General features: G+C 43.1%; 1 protein-coding gene across 1 annotated transcript; it reads left to right on the top strand.

Annotated features, from left to right (window-relative positions):
• Nucleotides 1-1,458: 1,458 nt before the first annotated feature.
• Nucleotides 1,459-2,577, top strand: AGTR2 (angiotensin II receptor type 2). The gene has a single exon (XM_072877260.1). The coding sequence runs from the start codon at nt 1,459-1,461 to the stop codon at nt 2,575-2,577; it is 1,119 nt and encodes a 372-aa protein (XP_072733361.1).
• Nucleotides 2,578-21,730: the final 19,153 nt, after the last annotated feature.

The following is a 21,730-nucleotide window of genomic DNA, read 5'->3' as shown; positions in this document are numbered from 1 at the left end:
GGCTCCAGACCCTCCTCTGAATCTTTGCCATCCCCAAACAAAAAGCTTTCCTCTGGTTTAAGACCTGTTTGATTACAGAACATAGGCTTGTGATCCAGTATTTGGGACTTTAAATACTGGAACTCTGCAGAAATGTGCATTAATATTCTCCTATTGAATTTTCATTTTTGAGACAATATAATTAAAATTAAATTTTTGTCAGTATATTCAAAGTAGCATATTGCATATTTTGCATTGAGCAAATGATAAGCTACGGTACACTGAACTGTTAATACAGAAAAATATGTTTGAAATGATCAGTTGCCTTCTGTTAAACGAGAGATCATAACCCAACTCTGTTGTCTTGTCTTGGTCAAAATGTCTGTTGTTTTTAGAGCCCCTTGAGAATTCTTAAATGCCTGACTGGTTCCATAAGGACTTAATTAAAAAGAAATTGTCTCTTTCTATTATCTAAAAATAAAATATTTGGGTATGATATCGTCTTTATTGACTACAAAGTCTTAAAGTTTGAAAAATGCCCTGCTTAGAGTGCAGACACAAGCTTTTGAACTGGAACAAAGACAGACCGGTTAATTAACTCTCCTATTTTAGCTGTTTTGTTGCTACATTTTCCCCTACTGAAACCCAGTCCTGATCTTTCTAAAGGAATGGCAAATGCTACTGTTAAATCCAATGCCTGCAATGATTGAGTACTTGACTGTCTATTGCTCATACCTACATTGAAAATATTTCTTTTACTTTTCTGATTAAAAGCTGTCATGAGGGCAGGAGACGCAGATTTGCTTTGAGAAGGACTCTGACAGTAAATGACATCTTGCAAAGACCCTTCAGTGTCTTTGTAACCAGCTCTGTGAATTAAAAAAAAGTCAAAGCTTGCTTTCCTAATAGCCTTGTTAAAAGCCTGCTTTCTGCCTGTGAAGTCCCAGGAGACCCTCAGGTGTGAAGTACCTGATCCCCACTGGCAAGTGCTGCCTTTCTACATTATTTTAACTGCGCAGAGTGTTGGAAATAGTATGAGAAAGCCGAGAAAAGGATCACGAGGAGCTTCAGTGCTACCTTTGGTCACAGAAGTTCCCGAAGTATCTCCAGCTCCTGAGTCAATAATCTTTCTGCTCTGCTGGCCACAGAAAGCACTGTCTGTAATCACAGATAAAACCCAGCTGCTCGCTTCTCTGCCAGGCTAATGAAAAAGTGCGGTGACCTCCGTAGGGCTAATTGTGTCCTGTCAGTGGGACGGAGGAAAGGAGTCCAGCAGGGTTGCCTGGTATTTCAGCACTCAGCTTACTGACATAATTTAAAATGGTTTTTATTTTATTGTGACTGTGTGATTCCAGAGCTAAGACAGCTGCAGAGTGCAAGTCTAACACACAGTTTCTGATCTGCAGGTGAGCGATGTGATAGAAAAGTGCTGCTAGCACATGAATTTCCTGCAGAACCTCCTTTTCCACCAGCACCAACATGCAGAGCAACTACTCCCTGGTTGTCACCACCAGAGAAACTCTCCAAGTCCTCTATACAGCACTGACAAACTCATCAGCTGCATTGCGCTCGCCCCCTCCCTGCCTGCTTACCTCTTCAGATTATCAGTTTTCTCTAATTCCAGCACTCTTCTCTGTGGTTTTTGTTCTGGGGTTGGTTGGCAATAGTGTGGTGGTTGTGGTGCTTTGTCGTCACAGTGGCCCAAAAACAGTTGCTAATATCTACATTTTCAACCTGGCCATGGCAGATTTGCTGTGCCTTGCCACCCTTCCCTTCTGGGCTACCTACTATGCACAGGGGTACAACTGGCTCTTTGGGTCTCTTATATGCAAAATCTCCAGTTCTGTCCTGTGCTTGAACATGTTTGCAAGTATATTTTTCATTACATGCATGAGCATGGACCGGTACCACGCTATTGTCCATCCTATTCGCTCTAAAAGAAGAACTCCACAACAAGCTTATTTTATAGCATTGGTTGTGTGGGGCCTTGCCTGTTTGTCCTCCCTCCCAACTTTTTATTTCCGTGACACTCACTACATTGAAAGCTTGGGGGTCAATGCTTGCATTATGGCCTTTCCTCATGAGAATTATGCAAATTGGTCTGTGGCAACAGCCTTCCTGAAAAATGCACTCGGCTTCTTCATCCCCTTGACGGTGATCACCACGTGTTACGTCTGGATCAGGAGGCACTTGCTCAAAGCACAGGAGTTTGGGAAAACCAAGCAGAAGAGGGATAAAGTCCTAAAGCTGGTGGCTGCTGTTGTTGTGGCCTTCTTAATTTCCTGGCTCCCATTCCACATATTAACGTTTTTGGATGCCTTGGCTCATATGAACATCATTAACAACTGTGACATGACAGGGATCATCGACGCAGCACTGCCATTTGGCATCTGCATGGCATTCGCCAACAGCTGCATCAACCCTTTGCTGTACTGCTTTATTGGGAACCAGTTCCAGGAGAAGCTCCATCGCTTGTTTAAGCGACGAGTTTATCAGTTCAACAGCCATCAAGAGAGCTCTTCTTTGAGGAAAGGGAGCTGCTTCAGAGATGCTGAGACCCACATGGGCAGGGAAGGGGAGCCCGAGTCCTTGCTGTAGGCACTGGAGCATGATGTGGGACGATGTCAGTGGAGCTGGCTGTCCCTGCAGTGGTGACACTCCTCTCTCCTCTTGCCTTCATTTTGTACCCATTCATTCACCAGCTGTTTGAAGGAGAATCTTTTTCTCTCATACATGGGGATTTATTCTTCCTTCCTTTCAGCAATGAGCACTCAAGTTTTACAGAGAGGGAAGATTCTGGCAAATAAATATATTGATGGCATTTTAAATATCAGCTTGTGTGTGGCTGAGATCAGGCGAGTGTTTAGTGTAACACAAAAAGACAAAATATACCAAAGGACCATGATAGCTACAATTGTGTAGGTGCTGAGTATTATACCCTAAGCTTATTTTCTAAAAGAGATTCTCACTAGAGAATGTGTATATAAAGCAGTGCAGATACTTCTGTACCTATCTGTAAGAAAATATTTTGACCTTTATTTTATATATATATATATAAGAATATAATTTTTTAAAAAATATATGGCTAGAGATGTCATATGTAAAATGCATCAAATATACCTCCTGCTTGCTTAGGCCTGGGATCCTGAGAACAGATGGAGACATGGTTCTGCACGCTGCTGGATGCAGAAGAGTATTCTTGGGGGAAAGTACAACCACATGCATGTTTTTATACCTTTCATAGCAGGTAACAGGTTCACAAGCTAGATGGTCCTTTGCTTTGTTTCAGTGTGGTCACTTTTGACAGTAATGCCTCAGGAACTGAATGTGCTACGTCCCACTGCTACGTGGGCATGCTGAGTCCCATGCACTGTCCAGCAGCCTTCGGGGAAAGGACTTGCTGATTGTCTAGACTTTTTGCATTTTAAACGTCAATTACTACTGTAATTTTGGGATACTGTGTACAGAAAGGCTAAGTGACTTGGTCTTGACACCCAGAAGCAAAACCATGGTGTGACTGCTAAGGCTTACCCACATCTCATTATGGGAGTTTACTCATTTGTAAATAAAAGAAAGAGGGGGAAAAAGAAAAGTATTTGGCAAATACTGATTCTACTTTGAGGTCATTTTTGATGATTATTTGAAATTTTCTTTTGCTGGAGACATACTGGTCCATTTGGACCCTTCAGAAAGGATCATGTTTGATAGGCTCAATCTAAAAGAGGGATCGGTTAGCACCTTGCTCAACTGCCAGCAGATTGACCCCAGGCTGGGTGACCCAGGGTGACTGAAAGATAGTTAGCTTCAGGGGATTCTCTCTGACAAGTTACTCTTGAGGCTTGCATTAGCAGTTTTGGGTCCATGGGTCAGAAATTATACCTGCTGGTTGGGTAACCAGGAGTCTGGCCTCCCTGGAAGTCCCACCACTGGCTGGTGCCTGGAAGCCATGGGAACCTAGTGCAGGAGCCGTCCTTAACTGTGAGGGTGGGGGTAAGTTTCTTCACTGGTGCCTGTGAAAATGGGAATATACAAGAAATGTGCCAGTCTCAGAGTGATGCGAGATGAAATGTTTATGCAGAACTTGTCAAAATGGGGACTGACCGCAAATAACCGCTTCTCCTTGTCCTGGTCTGGTGTTCTGTAATAGGGTATGTAGCTGGAGAGATGCTTGTCCCAGAAAGTGGAAGAGCCGCTAATGCGTCTCCCCTGGAATGTTTTTGTTGAAAATGTTCCGAGGAGCTAATAGTGTCTGGGGTGTCGGATATTTCTGGAAGGACAAACTGTTAATTGCTTAGCAATGAGCACAACAACGTAGTCATGCTACAGCAAAACAAATCATCATACTAAGAAAATTACCAGGTGTTCAAAGTGGCAGGCTCAGAGGAGAGGTAATAAGAGGTTGTGGAGGCTTTTTACCTTTGCTGCAATACAGGTCAGTAATGAATACAACTGTGCCAGTAATTGGCATCTTTGTAGTCTCAAAACAAAAGCTAAACTACACCATCTGACCCCAGTGGTACCTGTGCTTCAGCTGTACCCATCCTGAGTATAAGCACAGCTGCATGCTTTCTACACGTCAGTTTGGACCTGCTCAAAAAGAACAGTTTTTAACAAGTATCGTGCCTTCTGCCTGGTGTGCAGACCTATGCAGATAGGGAAATACTACAGGAATCTGAAATCTAGCTCCAGTTGCATTTACACCTGTGAAAGGCTAGAGAAAATGAGGACAAAGGTTTCCTGAGGAGAGGGCAGCGATGCAGCATCTCCCACTGCTGCAGCTGGAGGCCAGGGATTCATGACTGCTTGCCAGGGCTGAGGCAGCTGCACTCTCCTAGAAACAGGGAAACAAAAAAAGTATTAAATGGGAGGCAAAACTGAGAGGGGAGGAAAATTTGTTCTTTCAAAAAGCAGTTTCAAAAGAAGGTCATATGACCTGAAGGTCAGATTCTGCAAGAGTGACAAACCAAGTGACCCTGTGAGCTCGGCAGTGTGACATTTCTGTTTGCCAGATCTGCCTTGTACCTCTAATAGGTCATGAATTTGAGTAGCGTGGTTAAGCAAACATCCAAAAAACTCTGTCTGGAGAGGAACATGAGATGGAAGTGGGGGTGGTGCTGTATCAAGGGTTTTGCTTTATTTTTAGAGCAAATTGAATAATGTTGAGCTCTATGAATTTCTTCCATCATGCTCAAGTTTCTCATGGGATTTTTCAGGGATTTTTAAAGGAAAATGTGGGGTTTTTCACAGTTTCAGTGTGTTGTGTTATTTTTTAATGATTTTCTGCAAAAGAATGTGGACAAAAATTTAAGTAGGTTTTTTTCCTTGCAAATTTAGAAGCTACTTTTTTCCTTTCAAAAGAACATTTTGCTGATATTTGCAAAGGATTCTAATAGTTGTGCAGTGGTACAGCCTCTCTTTGTCAGACCCCAATTCCCCCTCCCACCCTGGTCCTTTGCAAGTCCTGTGTTCCCTTAGGCACCCCTAGGAAATGCAGACAGCCTGCCCAAGGCAGGAGTCCTGCAGCCCTTTGGCAGAGTGTGCAAGCCTGGGAGCCCTGCTCAGGCCAGCCTTGCCATCCCGCAGCCCCCTGCACTTGCCCTGAGATTGTGCCCTAGAGTGATTCATGCGATTTTGGCAGGGACATTGGGAGTGTGTGTGGTTGCTCAGTGTCTTGCTCACTCTGCAAGCACAGTGAGATGAATTTATGAGCAACAGCTGGATTTTGGCTGGGGCTGCACCTGCTCTGTCCTGCCATGGTGCAGTCAACACCAGCAGAGAGGAAAGCCCGCTGTGGAAGGGGTGCGTTGTGATCTACCAGGTGGAAATGCTAATGGGTTTGGAGTCAAAGCTGAGAGTGGTAGCAGGGTTTCTGGATCTGTCAGTGGGTCTTTCCCCAAAGAGGGATGGAAGGGATGGTTTCCTACAAGGCTTGGTCAGTCTCTGCCATATTTGCACAGCAAATCCTGTTTGCAGCTTTCTTTTCTAGCTGTAGTTGATTACTCTCAGCTTAAATGAATTGCAGAAAGAGTCTTAGTCCAAACTGAGCATCCCGTGTGTGTCCCTGAGCTGACTTTAATATATGAAGCAGAGAAAGTCACTGGCATTTATTAGCATAAGCTAGTGCTGGGTGGTGAGCTAAATGCTTTGTTTATGTAAGATATACAATAAGAAATGTTTGGTACAGGATGTTCTCCCTGAGAAGTCAACATAGCCTGAGCCTGTGCTGGCATCCACTCAGTACACTTGTCCCATTTCTCAAGCCAGATTTTGGGCAGGAATATAATCTTGCCACCCTGCAGCCGACTGCCACAACTTGGCTGCCCTTCACAACACATCCCCCTCTCCTGGCTGAAGGGCAAGAAGGTGCCATGGAGCAAGTGAACTGCTCATATTTCCCCATGAAAATGAGGACTTTTGGATACCGTATTTGAGTGGTCCTGGCGGGAACACAGGAAACCTGAAGCATGGGGATTGAGGTGGCCTGGCAGCCTTTCCTCCATGCTGGCAGACTTGCTGCTCTCGTCTTAAATCTCCTTCCCTTGGAGGAAAATGACTGCCGTTGTTGGGAAGGGCTGCTCCATGCAGCAAGGTCCTGGGATGTGCCTTCCTCATGTCTACCTGCTGCGGGATCCAGGTGGCTGCAACAAAGAGGGGCTTGTTGCTCTGGCCCCTGGGCTCTGCTGGAAAGGATTTGTGAGTCTCCTATGGCTTTGTCTAACCAGATACCTGCCTACAGAAGGAGCCCAGGGCTGCTGTCTTCAACATCACATATCCTCTGGTCTGGGTACAGTGGTCAGCCGATTGCCTTGCTGTTTGGCAGACCATCCAGTGAGGTACCTGGCTGAGAGCAGTCCCCCCTGTTTGCTAGGTTTCATTAGAATCAAAAGAGGAAAGAAAAAAAAAAACCTGGAGTAAAAACTTGAGATTTGTTTATGGAAAACAGCAGGTTTGTGTGTGTGTGTGTTTAAAGGGAAGTAATGCCTAACTCTGTGGGATACCTAGCTGCCAGCAGCAAGCCTGTGTGCATTCACCTCACCTAATGAGGTGTTTGCAGACCTTCTCCCACACCAGCATTTCTGCATCTGTAATCACCACTTTGCAGTATTGTGGTGCCCTCAGCTTTGCTGCCACTGTGGGGTGCTAGGCCCCTGTTTCAATGGGGCACACCCACTGCTGTGGACAGTAAGGATGGGAACCCGGGGGACTTAGGCATGGGAAGCCCAAAGTCACCGCCCCACAGCACTCCTGTCCTTGATAATCCATAGGACATCCATCCATCTATCCATCCATCCACGCCTCCCTCCCTCCTTCCCTCCCTCCCTCCCTCTCTGTGCCCAAGCTGTAATCCTGCCCGCTTCAAATGTCAGCCCTTACAACTGTCAAAGACCACAGACGGTGGTGTAACCCCTTCAGCTTCCAAAACCAGCTTTTTTGGGTTTGCTTTCTGCCACCGGGAGTGATGTGGGGCAAAAAGCCAGCAGGCAATTGCACAGACCTGGCTAAAATGTTTTTGGACCTTGGTCTTGGAGTGGAGAGGCCTGGGACAGGGAGCAAGCCAGCCTCTCCCATTGCCTCTTTCAAATGCTTACTTTCCACTTCCTCTCAGCTGAGACAGAATCTAAATTTGACACTATAAGATCCAGACAGAACTCTGTTAATCCCCAACACATTTCACAGGGACAAAGCAGAGTAATGTGGAAGTGGATGAGGGTCATGAAATTAATTTCCCTGCTGTGAGATACATCTGAACTTACTCCCCTCTCGCCCGCTGACAATCAGTAGCTCTTCAGTTTAAGTAAACCTAAGTTTGCAAAGCTCCACTCCATGCCTGTAAGACAAGCAGTTATGGGAAGCCAGGATCCAGTGTGAGTTTTGGCTTTAAGAATTGTAAATTTAAATATTTTATTGTTTTTACAGAAAATAAGAAAATCAACAATACCCAACCCAATGAACCACAACAGTGCAAATGCGACTTATCCAACACAGCTGCCAAGTCAACATGACAGACAGCTAAAATGAAACAGAGGACAAGGCTGTCTCTAGAAATCGGACTCACCTTGTGACAAATGTAAGAAGCCTTTCTAGCAGGAAGGAAAATGGTATAATCATTAAATGCATTTAGACAGAGATTTATTTGGTATATAAGATACAATTACTGTTGAATGATGTGTGGGAGAGCTTGCAGAGACTTAATGCAATGAAATGGAAAGATGTCACATTCATATAATATATCCATAAGGAAGCAGAAGCAGCACGTTATTATTGCTGTTTAAACTTCGGTTTAACGGTGTCTTTTGCATCCCTAGGGATGCCTCCGAGGTTGTGCTCTCAAGCTATCTGCCCACACATACTGCAGTTCATTTATCATGGAGGAAGTACATGCGTGTAAATGTGTTTGCTGTGCTGGAAGCATGGGGCTGATCTCTGAAATAACTTGCCTGAGCCCTAAACTTGCCCCTTTGTGCTTTGCTGCAAGATGGCATGTGGGCAGCTGGCATGTGAGCCCTGAGACCAGGCAGCGGGGAGCCATCAGCCACGACCATCCCTGCCCCAGGCACTCCGGGGTGCCCCACTAGCCAGGGTGCAGTGCCATACACAACGCACAGCTCCTTCAAAAAGCACAGCAAAACATCTGCATTAAGCGTTAGGACAGCATCCAAACACGCAGCTCTTTTGCAATGACAGGAAAGTGAAAATTATGAATACAGCATGTGCTAGGCACGCAGCTGTGTCGTGACAGAGTAGAAAAAATGTAGCAACTACCACTGTCTCTGGAGAAAATGAAGCACTTCATCTGTAGCCTTAAAATCTGTTGCTTCCCAAAATCTTTGATGAGATGACGTTTATGTGGCATGCAACTGTTTAAGGTCTTCAGTTGCAGGGGAACATGGTAGGTTTTCTTTACAGATGCTGAGCACCATTACTCTGTATTGTTTGACTCACTCTGGTAAGCGCTTTAAGGAGTTTTACACATAATAGATCTCATGACCCTCATGCTGCTAGCATCTTACCCTGCAAACACCTTCACTGACCACAGCGAGGCTTCTTCCAAAGTAAGGACAGCACAATTTGGCTCTCTATACAAATCTCTACTGTTGTGAACTCCAGGGTTTTAGAGCATCATGAATCCCTTTTTATTGTAAAGTGTAAAGTGCTGAATGTCCTTGTTTTACTGTATTAACTGTCTCCTTTTAGATGAGTATGGTGTGCAGAACTTGTTTTTCAAAGTGCTTGTGCTTCTTCGGAAGAAGATTCCTCCATGTGCAATTCAGTATGCAGTAAATATGTTTGACAAAGGTCTACTTAAGAATGTAATTTCAGATCCAGATAGACTGTAATGTAATCAACATGTTTAATAGTAAAAAGATTTGTTTTTCTTTCAAATCTGTGGTAATAGACTGCTGCAGTTCGGACCATGTGGGCTTTTATTAGGGAAATGATACAACCCAAGGGAGTTGTTTTCAAGGACAAGTCTAGGAAAAAAGACTTTAAAGTACGATACTAAATGTGCTATATTAACTGGGGAGAACCCCATGGACATCACTGGCTCTCAGCCTGAGATCTGGCAGTCCTTCATGTGATTTTATTCTGATCTTCATCCCCTGCAGGAATGCAACAAGATCTTTCTTTCACCCACTGGAACACCCAAAAAAGAAATTACCCAGAAGAGTCAGGAACGTTTATTCCTTCAGCTCCGAGTCCAGCATGGATCTGAACTACAAGACAACTAGCTGCTTTTCTAGCTGCTAGCTACTCTTCTGCTGAGATGTGATACTTTGCAGGTAACTGCCTCTAGGATGAATGGGGAACACAAACAGGTAATGAAAACAGATAGGAAAGTTCTTAATGTTGGACTACCCTTTAGCTAATTCAGCTGCGAGAGTACCCAGAGCAGACTTCGTGCTGAAGGCAGGAGCAGATTTTATCCATACCCAAGCTGGGTGGGAAATTATGTTGTTGTCAATTGCTAAGACAGTACTTGGCTTAAGCAAGACTCTTTTAAGGCATACTATCAGAAAAAAAAATCTGCCATTTGAAAAAATGTCAGACGTTCATGTGGAACGAACAGGGTGGATTCAGCATGAGGGTCTGTTGAAAGCCTCTCAATAATTACTGAGGAATGTTCACAGGTTTTCCTTGGGTCGCAGAGCAGGTGGGACACTGTTGGCTGCGTGCGTTGGGTCACTGGTAACACATGGCCCAGTGAATCAAGCTAGATGTGGCTGGAGACACAGGAAGAATTGCAAGGTTGTTCTGGGAGCTCCCTCCTACTGTGGATCCTGTCATAAACCTTTGCTGTGTTCATGTTGCCACCTGTGCCTGTCCTATAATCTTTGTCATAACATTACTGCAGGTATGCACGTTAGACCAGCTGAAAATATAACAGTATATTCAGTAACATTTAACTTCCTCTCTGAACAGCTCATAATAAAGTAGCATAATGCTGGCAGTTAACATCTACAGCTGTCATACAGAGCATTTCCTTTGCCCTTGCTCCATTTGTGTCTCCAAGCTCTTTATAGACCCAATATTTAATGAAAGCACATAGAGGAAATCTGTCTTCAGCTTCATTGGGATCTTAAACCCTCCCTGTCACTGGTTCAAGAAGAAGAATACTCCAAAGAAGCAGTGGAGCTAAGTCAGAGGTACAGCAGGGCAAAGGGAGAGCTGTGTTCTCCTTCATGCGGTGACCAAAAGAAGTCACTAACCACTTTCCTCTTCACAGGGGTGTCCACATGACTCCCCAGAGAAGTAGCCTGCTGTAGGTCACCCTTGTGCTTGCTCTTCATTTAGTGGCTCTGCAGGCTTCAGTCTTCGTTCTCTGCCTGGTGTGAAGCATTTACCTGCTCTGTAAACAAATTAATCCCATTTCTACTGATAGAGGAAGTTGCTGTTCAGGCACACCATGCAAAACATGCTTTATTTCCTTATATGATCTCACATAACAGCACATACTGCTCTAAAGGCTGAATGTGCTTGCAGGTATTTCTTTAGCACAAAGCTAGCAGAAGCACAGTGATTTTGCAATAAAGTGATTGTGCTTTCTGTGGTTGGGAAATACTGAAAGGCAGATTAAGAACCCCTGTCCTGAAGCCATTTTGCCAGAGTGCTCTCTTGCTGTAGGCAATGCCTCATTTCCTCATTAGCCTCTTCAAGAAAGCTAAATGCTCCAATTAAACTATTATGTGCTGGTCTCTGCGTTAGAAACCTCAATCCCATTAGATTTTTTACCATCCATGAAAGTCTCTTAAATGCTCCATGATTCATCACAGTTTTCTGCTTTTGTAGCCTACTTGGCAGCAAGAGGACACACTACTGGAGTGCATGAGCTTTGTTCAAAGGGGGAGGTGAGGCTCTGAATGCTTTTTTGGATCTCACCTGGGAAAACCTAAGCAGAGTAGAGAAGAGTAACTATTCTATCTTCACATCCTCTTCCCTTCTGTACACTCTTGCATCTATGAGTTGGATGAAGGGACATTGTGGGGTTTTTTTCAGGAATGGTACTATGTGTACCTCCTTGGAGGTTGCTGTGTGGATAAAACATAGTTCAAGGCTCAGGCTGTAAGCCAAGTATCAGATATTCAGTTCTGTATTCTGAATGCAGTGAATGCATTCCAGTTAGGAAACAATGAGCTGTTTTGCAATATTCATCTTAAAACCCTACTGAACAAAGTTCTGTAGGTTTGCTTAACGATTTTTTTTTACTTTTGGTTAAGTCCGTAGGTGATATAATGACATCAGATCTTCTCTGAAGGAAGGAAGGGGCCACCTAGTGCCGAATTATAGGGTGCTGCAGAAAACTGTCTGCTTGGAAGGTATGAAAACATAACTTCAGTGTAATAATAATACTATTTGTGTTTTAGGGGGAAAAAAAAAGAGAGAGAGTTAGACATTGAAAATCAGATTGCAATCAGCTGTGCTTTAAAAAGTTCAGCATGTGTATTTTATGGGTGGATCTACTGCTTATCATAAAAAAGGGTAAGATATGGTAGTCTTTAAGTTACTGAAAGTTCACTGTAGCACTCAGAAGAATACTAGTTCTACTCTGTTTGGTAACTATACGTACATATTTGTGAAAACCCCACAGAATACTATTAAAGCTGAGTGAGAGGTGAAGGGTAATTGAACAAATGTTCATGAAAGGTAACTGGTGGTGCCAGACCAGCTGCTAGAGCACTACAGAAAATCCCTGTGGGCTGCTCTCATCTGTAAGCAGAGGTACCACCGGCACTGCAGGACCTCTGGTTTCCTTTATACTCAGTAGTGAAAAAGGTGCCCCAGCTGTTTGTTTCATGTCTTACAAGTCTGAATTGCCTGCTGGCATTGCTCCTCTTTCTGTATTGACTTTTAAGGGAGCTTAGAGCTACTGGTTTCTTTGGAGGAGGGTCTAAACTTCTGGTTTTTTGACCTAAAGTCCCTTTGATGTCCTCTGGAGATACTTACCTTTTCATGCATTGTCTGCAAAAGGAAATTTGGCATCTAGCTGGCTGTACTTAATCTCACTTGGATGACTAAGGCAGATGATGTGAATAGCTCCCCAAGGCACGTATCAAGCATCTCTAAAATATTGGTCTTGCACACTTTAGGTGTTCAGCCAGGCTTCCAGTGGCACCCTTGCTTTCAAAGGGAATCTACTTTATAGAGAGTGGAGAGTAATCTGGATACATACAACCATGGTAGGGAAATGCCTGTATCCCTCTGGAATGAGTCTGTCTATATAACATGAAACAATTTCCCTGGGAGAAGAAAAAACACTTTTCCATGTTCCCTTCTGAGCCATGGTGTTGTCCAAAAAGATGGCTGAAACAAGTTCTTAAATTTTAGATTCATCATATTTTGGTGCTTAGCTTCTCTTGTTAGTCACTGGCAGCTGGAACCTTCTCAAAGTTTAGTACTTTCCACATTAGACCCTAAGTATCTTCCCTGAAGCACCCAGAAATGGAGGTCCCCAAAATCAATGTCTCTGTGCACTTGTGCCCATTTTATTGTATTCAAGCAGTATCATGAAAATACATCCTTCCTACAAATATTCACTATGCCCATTAGGACTTTATTTTAGTAGTGTCTGCAAACACAGGGAATGCTAGCATAGGACTTCACAAGTCATTGTATGTGGCCCATATTATGGTCTCCAGTGGCACGGAATTCCAGTAAGGTCAGTTTTATTTTTTACATAGCTATAATAAGAGTAGAGTTCTGGTGTACATGATTTCACAAAAGAATTCTACATAGAATTAAAGGGTAAAACAGAAGACAAGGTAAGATTCCATCTAAGACTACACATTGATGAAATCAGCTTTGTTCTGTGTTTGAGGCATTTTTCTGCAAGCATAAATTGTTGTTTTCCAGATTAGATGGGAATAGCAAAAATAATATTTTTTAAAAGTTGTGTAACTTCAGAGAAAAAACCACATTTAGAGGACTCAATGTGACAAACTCCACAGATATGAATATTACTTTATACCTAAATGAAATATTAAATATGTTTGGAAAATGCCTGTGGCAGTTTCATGTGGCAATTCCAGCCCTTTTACATATTTCAGTAGAAGCTCTAACTCAGTCTGGCACCTGTGTGGGTATTAAATTAATTTCAGAGCAAAGCAGTTTGTTTTCTATTTGCTGGAATCTAAGTTAGTCATAACATAATAGGAACAGAAGTCCTCAGTGCCTGGCTTTAATGCCTCCCAGTTATTCAGCTCATATAAAGTTTATCCCAGGTGTGCTGTTAGATATGTCCTCTGGTTTTGAATAGGACAGTTCACATCATAGGCTAGTGTGAGCTTAGGCTTTTCTCTGTGCCTATCTAACATCTGAAATTCCAAGATTTTAAGACAGGAGGGATGTTTATAATTGTCTGCTCTTATGTCCTGCACAGGAGCCTGGTGAATTCAATCTTGCTTCAGCCATGGCTTGTGGTTGAACTTCATCAGTGGTTTTCTACCTCTTTGGATATATGAATCCTAAAAAACAAAGTCCTATGAAAGTGCAAGCCCAAGGGAGTATTAGCAGGCTGTTGTTTTATAATTGTTCTTTGTAGACCCTTAGAAGTAGTCCACTGGTCTTCAGGGATCATGGACAAGAGACTGCAAACCACTGAGCTGTGTTTTCCAACAGACTGGAAAACCATGATGTATGTGATTGAATATGATTTTAACATGCTGAAAACAAATGTGCATGTGCCAAGGTGTACACACACAAACTCACATCCTCTTAAGTCAGGACGTATCATAGGCACTAACACTGATCCTCGTAAATCTACAGAGCAGTGCCTCCCACCCATGAGCCTTTGATATCAGTATTATTTACAAACCAGTTAGTCTGATCATGGAGGAGGAAAACACTCACTGCATGGATGTCATCAAAAGCTCTCAGAAAATATTTCAATTAAATATAGCATTCTTTGCTGGTGATGGTCTATCTGGTAGGAAATTTTGTTGGTGGTTTGTTAACTTTGTTTGAAGGCAGCAGCAGACTGTATCTTCATGTCCCCTTCCAAAACACAGTCCAGGAATAGTGTATTATAATTAGAGTTTACAACTGATGTGTGTGACAGTGTGTTCATTGAGATGAGCAGTCCCTCCTCTGGGGAACTTCTGGGCTGCAACTAAGTAGTGGAGTCCTCTTTTCAATATGTGCTGTCACAAGCAGCAAATTTCCTGCGTCCTTCTGTTGTACCTTTAAAAAAAGCTGTTCCCTCTTCTATCTGAAGCAAAATGATTACCCTATGCAGTGGTTTGACACCAGCTGGCAACTAAGTACCACCCACCACCTGGAGGGATAGGGGAAAGAATCGGAAGAGTAAAAGTAAGAAAACTCGTGGGTTGACATAAAGACAGTTTAATAGGGAAGGCAAAAGCCACGCACGCAAGCAAAGCAAACCAAGGAATTCATTTACTACTTCCCATGGGCAGGCAGGTGTTCAGCCATCTCCAGGAAAGCAGGGCTCCACCACGCGTAATGGTGACTTGGGAAGACAAAATACCATAACTCTGAACGTTCCCCCCTTCCTTCTTCTTCCCCAGCTTTATATGCTGAGCATGGCGTCATATGGTGTGGAATAGCCCTTTGGCCAGTTGGGGTCAGCTGTCCCAGCCGTGTCCCCTCCCAGCTCCTTGTGCCCCCCCAGCCCACTCGCTGGTGGGGTGGGGTGAGAGGCAGGAAAGGCCTTGACCCTGTGTCAGCACTGCTCAGCAGGAATGAAAACATCCCTGTGTCATCAACACTGTTCCCAGCACAAATCCAAAACATAGCCCCATACTAGCTACTGTGAAGAAAATTAACTCTATCCAGCCAAAACCAGCACACTTGAGTAAATAAACACCACCTGGTAGATTTATCAGCAGCTCTCTCTCCTTTCAGAGTGTTAACTTCTGCCTGCAGAGTCCTCCAGTGTTTTCTGTCTTGTGCAACTGAGGAAATGATCATAAGCCGTTAAGATAAAAGAACTGAAGGAATGCTACAGAGCTTTTCTGATAAGCTTCAAAATTCCCTGGTAGTATTAATGTCTTAACTTTCCAAACAGGAAGAAATAATACAGATAAAAATTGCACACAGAATGAACATACACAGACAAAAATGCTTCAGCCATGTTTCAGCCAAGAGGGAACATTCTTCTCTAAGGTTCTTTTTAACAATATACTACCAGATTTTTTGCCATTTCCAACAAAAACTAAAGCTGATATTGCGAAATCTGATGCTGCCCATTAGTCTTGTTCACTGCAATAACTCCTGATGAAAGAGAGAAGCACCCAAAGCTTCACTTTGCTTTCTCTTTTCCCCCCTTTGCTTTTGTGCAAGCCTACAGAAGCCATCTTTTAAGAGCTGTCAAGTTAGCATTTCAGAGATGAATCTGACAGCCTTGCCCTGAGTAGGGCTGGAGTCAGTCATCCTTGTTAGTAATGATCTCATCGGTTCTACTTTTCTTTTTTTAAGCTTACCTTTTCTATTTTGCAAATCTCCGACCACCTCTACTCACGCATCTTCCTGTCTGGCTCACAGCTCTTACAGAGCTTTAGCACTGCATTCCTCAGAGCTTGAATTAGACTTTGTGTCTGATTTTACTTGTCTTTTGTCTCCTGTGCCATGGTTACTTTCTTTCTCCTGACGTTCCTTGGTTTCAGGAGAAGTGGTTAAGCTTTATTTTTGTTTTTCTTCTGATAGAAACCACGTTTTGTTGAGTGATTTTATTTTTTAATGCAGCAAGTTGCATATGGTCAGACCCAAGAGTTGGTTGTTTACATTGAGTTTTTTCCAAATTTGTTGACCTTGTCCTCTTCCTTCCTTCAAACCCCATTACACAAATGACCAGAGTGGTGCTGGGATGCTCCTGGCATATGTAACTGTTACAGAACTTAATACAGGAATCCTGCCTTGTACACCATTAAATAAACAAGCACATCACCTCCTTCAGCTGTTGGAGTTTGCTGCTTGATTTACGAAGTGGGAAACTATGTCTTCTTTCTTTCCTTCAGCTCCTTCCTTCATTTCAGCTTCAGAAACTGAAGTTTCTTGCTGTTGGGAATGCTTGGTACTACCAGTAAAGCCAGTAAGTCTTCTTTTAGAAGAAAGGGTGTGGGTGGGCTGTCAAGGCACCTTCGACCTCCAGCATCAAACCCTCTTTCTCCCTCTTCCAACATGTACAAAAAGGGCTTATAATAGAGCTTCCTTAGGGAAGAGGATCCACTCCGAAAGTCTTGCAATGGGAATCTGCTTACTTTTTAGCAAATACATTTCTTTAAACTACTGCACTTGGATAAATTCAACGAAAACCCCATCAACCATCCAGGAATGAAGCCTGCATCTAAATTTGTCCCAGGCTCTGTACTGGAGAAGAGGCACCTGCCCAGAGGATCTTTCTTTTGTTCCTCCTAATTGTCTTTCTATGTTACTTTTTTCCTGTAGGAAAAAACCTATGTAGGGTGTAGGAAACCTAGCGGTGTTTGTCCAAGACTTTTGATCTAATAGCTTTCTAAGGGTTAGCTCTTTTTTTTTTTCGCAGCTTTCTAAACTTCTTGTGTGAGTCATAAAAAGCAATTATTTGTGTAGCTGTAACTCTGTGAATGTTCCTCCTGCACAGGCTGCACAGAAAAACTACCACCCAAAATTATGCCATGAAAAATCTGTGATGTACTTCCTGAAGAACTGGTCAAGTATTACTTCAGTGTAATCCTCTAAACTTTTTGCTGCAGGCCTTAATCCTCTAAACAGATATTTCTCTAACTCTCAGCAATGTACTTTGGGACACCATCCAACACAGCCAGTGACAGTGCTTCCTTTTCTTTCTCCCACCAGGTGGCAGGTCAGAGGTTTTACTGTCCCTTGTTTTTTTGATGGGAGGGAAACTGTTGCTGGGAGCACCTGGAGGAAAAATAAAAGGCTGCTGTTGTATTTACCTTCGGATGGAGGGAGGGAGAGGGACGGGTCAGTGTTTGTGTTTGATCTGGCAGCCAGTGGGTTCCTGGTTTTTTTCCAATGTCTTGGAAGCTTTGTCTCATACAATTGCAAAACTCTCCCTATTGAGCAACAGTTTTGTTCCTCCTCTGGAGCATAACTACCTTGGAAAGGTCTAGCTGGAGCACAGAGTAACCACAGGGCAAGGGACTGCAAATCCAACATCTGCCTCTGGCTGTTCAGTGGTGAGATCTGCTCCAAGCAGTTTGGAGGGGATGACACTCTGCGGTCCGTGCCTGGCTGCTGTGCTGTGCTCAGCTGGGAGGTCTCCAACACCAGTTAAGAACTGTGCTCACCAGCCCTGCTGCTGGGAAAGTGGAGCCCATTCTGATCAGACTGGGTGTGATTCCTAGACCAGCCCCAGATCAGTGGGAACACTTCTTCCCAACTACAGCTATGTGCGAGTCAAAGAAGGTCCCAAGGGTGCTTATTAGTTGAGCAGTCTGGGGGGAGAAGCCTTTAAGGGAAGGACTTTCGTACATAGGAGGAAAGTTGTCTGTGTTCTTCTCACTGTTGCATTACAGTGGCAAGGTTACTATGCCTTGGCACTTTCAGTGCACGCCGTGCCAAACTGTACCACAGTCGTAAGACATGACATCAGATGCAGCCTGTGGGTGGGCTCCAGTTTGGTGGAGGCAGGCTGTGGGGTATTAACTTTCCTGAAATGCAGGGAGTCCTGAGAGGGGGTGAATATGGTGGGATAGGGGCCTGCGAAGAAGGAGGAAGTCTCAATCTCACCTTTACTTTCTGCTTCAGCAGAAACACCTTTACCTTGAGGTTAAGTCCTCTTCCCCTTCCTCCACCCTTTCAGTGAGGTCACTGTAGCTGAGGAATGTGTACATGAGTTTTGGGAGACAGAAAAACACCCCTCTCCCACACCCTTAGAGACTACTCTGTCCTAAAACTTAATAGCAGTCACCTGCTGGTATCATGATAATTTAATGAAAGATTAAACAGTATCTTCTGTTGCTAGTACTCCTCCCCAGTCTAGTCTGGATCTGCTATCAGCTTCTGAGAGGCTGCCAGAAGTTCAGTTTTGTTGTCTTGAAGGGCTGCAGAGTCCATGGACTCTTGATATTTTTACCCCCAGTGCGATCCTCAAGCTGGCATCAGGGAGCAAGATGGCAGCTGGTCAAGCTTTGCTTTCTTCTGAAAGAACACAAGCTTTGTGTTCTGCAAACGTGTGCCAGCATCCCTCAGCTGATCAGGTATCTGCTCCCAGTCTAGGCCTGAAATTACAAATTCCAGGGCAGATTGGCTGGTGGGTGAGGGGCAGAGGGAGGTTAAGGAGATGTAGCTTCTGATCGTACGATGGAGAACATCTGCCCCTTTCCTCACCGCACTCAGATTCTGGAAGGGATGTAGCAAGGGCTCTGGGCTCTGCCTGTGTTGAGGCACATCAGCTACCAGGACTGAGGAACACACAGCCCTATACATACAGCTTTTTGGAACAACCACACATAATCTTTAATACTCTACTAGTCCTACTGATAAATCAAACAGGTGCAAGGTCTTGAGTTGCTCTGCACTACAAAATGCTACACAAGGATAATCTTAGGTTAGATACGTAGCTTAGTAGTCATCCCAGTTTTATATAGGAGGAAACAGAAAGTTTAAATTGCCCTCTCAAGCCTGTGTGTCTACATTCCAGGCATATCCCAGCCTCCCACAGGCTCCCTGACAGCTGTGGGTGAGAAAGAAGATGGAAACTGGTCAGCAGTGAGTCTGTGTCAGACTCAGGATGGATGTTCAAGTTCCATGTTCTGTCTGGCAAGCCATATGGTCTCTGCTTTAAAATTTGTGAGAATGCATTATAAGCCATGAGAAAGTGAAATGATGTCAGTAATTCCATTTATCTCACTGCTTTTACAATATAACAAAAAAGGAAAATTTGCCTGTCTAGAAATTCTGAGAATTCTTTTCTTTGGAATCATTATGAAAAGCTGATTTTTATTAGTTTACTATAATAAAATTTTTCTGATAGATTTTACTTCTAAAAGATCAAAACAACCTGATTAAAATAACTTTTTTTACTAGATCAAGGCATTTCATGACTTTATCATTGCAACAATGTTAAAACCAAGATTTTAATTCTATTGGACTGAAAGGAGCATTAAAATTGAATTCATTTAAGTTGAAACAAAATATTTCTGTAGAGAACAGATACAAAATTAATGCTGCCAAAGACCCATTACACAACTCTACAAAGTTACTGCTCTTTTGGAGAATTGTTCTGTGGGTAAATTTCCAGCCAGTTCTAACAGCAATTGCAAGAATGAGACTGGTGAGCTTTTTCCATCATTTCTAAGTCTCTAAGGCAAATAATTTTTATAGGAACACAGAATTAGGGGCATCTTTTAATGAGAAGTCCCACAGCTTTTCATAGCACTGTGGTAAATACAAACTTAAAATTATGAAGCAAGTAGAACATCTAGTTCAGAGGATTTAGTTTGGCAACTGCCAATTATTTTTAGAGTAGTTTCTGAATTCAGTCTTGAAACTACCATGGGCATGGCATTACTGAGAGCTGTCCGTGTCCCTTATGGGAAGGGTAGATGATTGGTTTCTCTACAGCACTTGTCCTCTGCAATTGCCTTGGATCCAGTCACGCGCCTGTAGTGCAGGAGCAACTGTTCTGGTATTCTCTGTGGGAACGCTAAGACTGTCTTTTCCTGGAGGTGATGAAATCCTGATCCTGCAGTACCAGTTCTGTTTGCAGCTTTCTGGTGTGTACTTTTGTTTGCCATTCCCTGGCCTTGAAGTAATTTCTGCTGAATCAGTTCAGTCATTACTACACGGGGGAATTCCAGTTCCCAAGAGAACGAACTGACCTGACAGTTATTTCTAGTCTTTTCCCCCTTTCTTTTCTGGAAACCCTGACCTTGGTCTCTCCTCGACTTTGGCATTCATTCTGTGATTATCTGTGACCCTTAGAAGTATTTCCGTGCCAAAAGCCAAACCAAATTCTCCTTACTGGTTCAGTAACAATTTCTTCAGTGAATGCAGCGCTTTAAGCAGTCAGTAGCGATTATCAGTTTTGTTTAAAGCTGCTTTCTGCCCATGGCTGTGTACATGGCTTCATACAATATTCTTGATCAAATATGATTCCCTACCAGATTTCTAATCTAATCAACATGTTCTATGGAAGGACAAGGTATTTTACCTAAGACAGATTGAAACTCAGCCCCAAGCTCTGGGTTGCAGTTCAGAGCTCTGGTTCTGAATTTGTCTGGTGGCTCCACTTCTGAACTTGATCTTGTTTCCTAGTTGTTGTTCACATAAACTGGCCTTCCTATAATGTTTTAGCCCTTCAGAGAATAAGGGAGTTTATAGTCTTTCCTCTATGTGCAGTCCCAAGAACAGCTTTTGAATCCAAAGCTTAACTTTCTTTATAGTCCTGACAGCCATCCTAATGAATCTGGACATTTATTGGAGTGCTTTCAAGATGAAAAGGGAGCATTGTACATAAGCAATCATAAATTCTGTACTCAGTAAACTTTGGAACACTGATGGATTTATTTTTTTTACACCTTATTTAACTCAGAAAACTATACAGATAGCCTTTCAGAAGATGTTCAAAGTATGGAAATACTGCTGTATTAATAATGAGTACAAAATGTCTTCACAACAAACTCACAAATCATCACACTGTCTTTACATGAAGAGCAAGTACTCGGTGGCAAAGTACACTTTGGTCTGAGAGCTGAAATAGAGGCTGACTTCACTGTAATCAGCAACCAAAGATCTATACGCATATAAGACCTAGGCAGAAGCGTGGACATTGCATCACAGGAAAGAAGGGTTTTTCCTTAGAGTTTTGCACAATATACAAGAGTTTTCACAGATTGCAAATCATTGCTTGAACAAATTGTTCATTGTGTAATGTGAATGCCCAGTCTCATTTCTTAGTTTAGCTCCCTGTACCTTTAGCAAAACTGAAATATAATTTTAAAGTTTTACTAAATCTTAAAAATTTTCATCTGTCTTACAAATAATAAGATTTATAAATAATAATATGAAGCAGTACCTTTGCATTAGAACAAGATACTAAATCTGAAGTTACTAGGAGCAGTTGGAGCCTTTACCCATGAAGTTGATCATGCTGCTAGATTCCCAGTCCATAGTGAGTTGTACCTAGCTAATGGGGCTGACCTCCATGTACCTCATGATATGGTCAGGGTCTTCTACCTCAGAGTTTTCCTCAAGACCATTTCTCAAGACCTCAAGACTATTTCTGATGGTCTTGCTGTCAGAGACTGTCCCAGTCAGAAAGCCTGTATCTTTAAAATCCTATGGAATA

This window comes from Ciconia boyciana, chromosome 12 (genome assembly GCF_034638445.1).
Source record: "Ciconia boyciana chromosome 12, ASM3463844v1, whole genome shotgun sequence".
NCBI classification, from domain to species: Eukaryota; Metazoa; Chordata; class Aves; order Ciconiiformes; family Ciconiidae; genus Ciconia; species Ciconia boyciana.
This window is presented reverse-complemented; position numbering and strand designations above follow the sequence as displayed.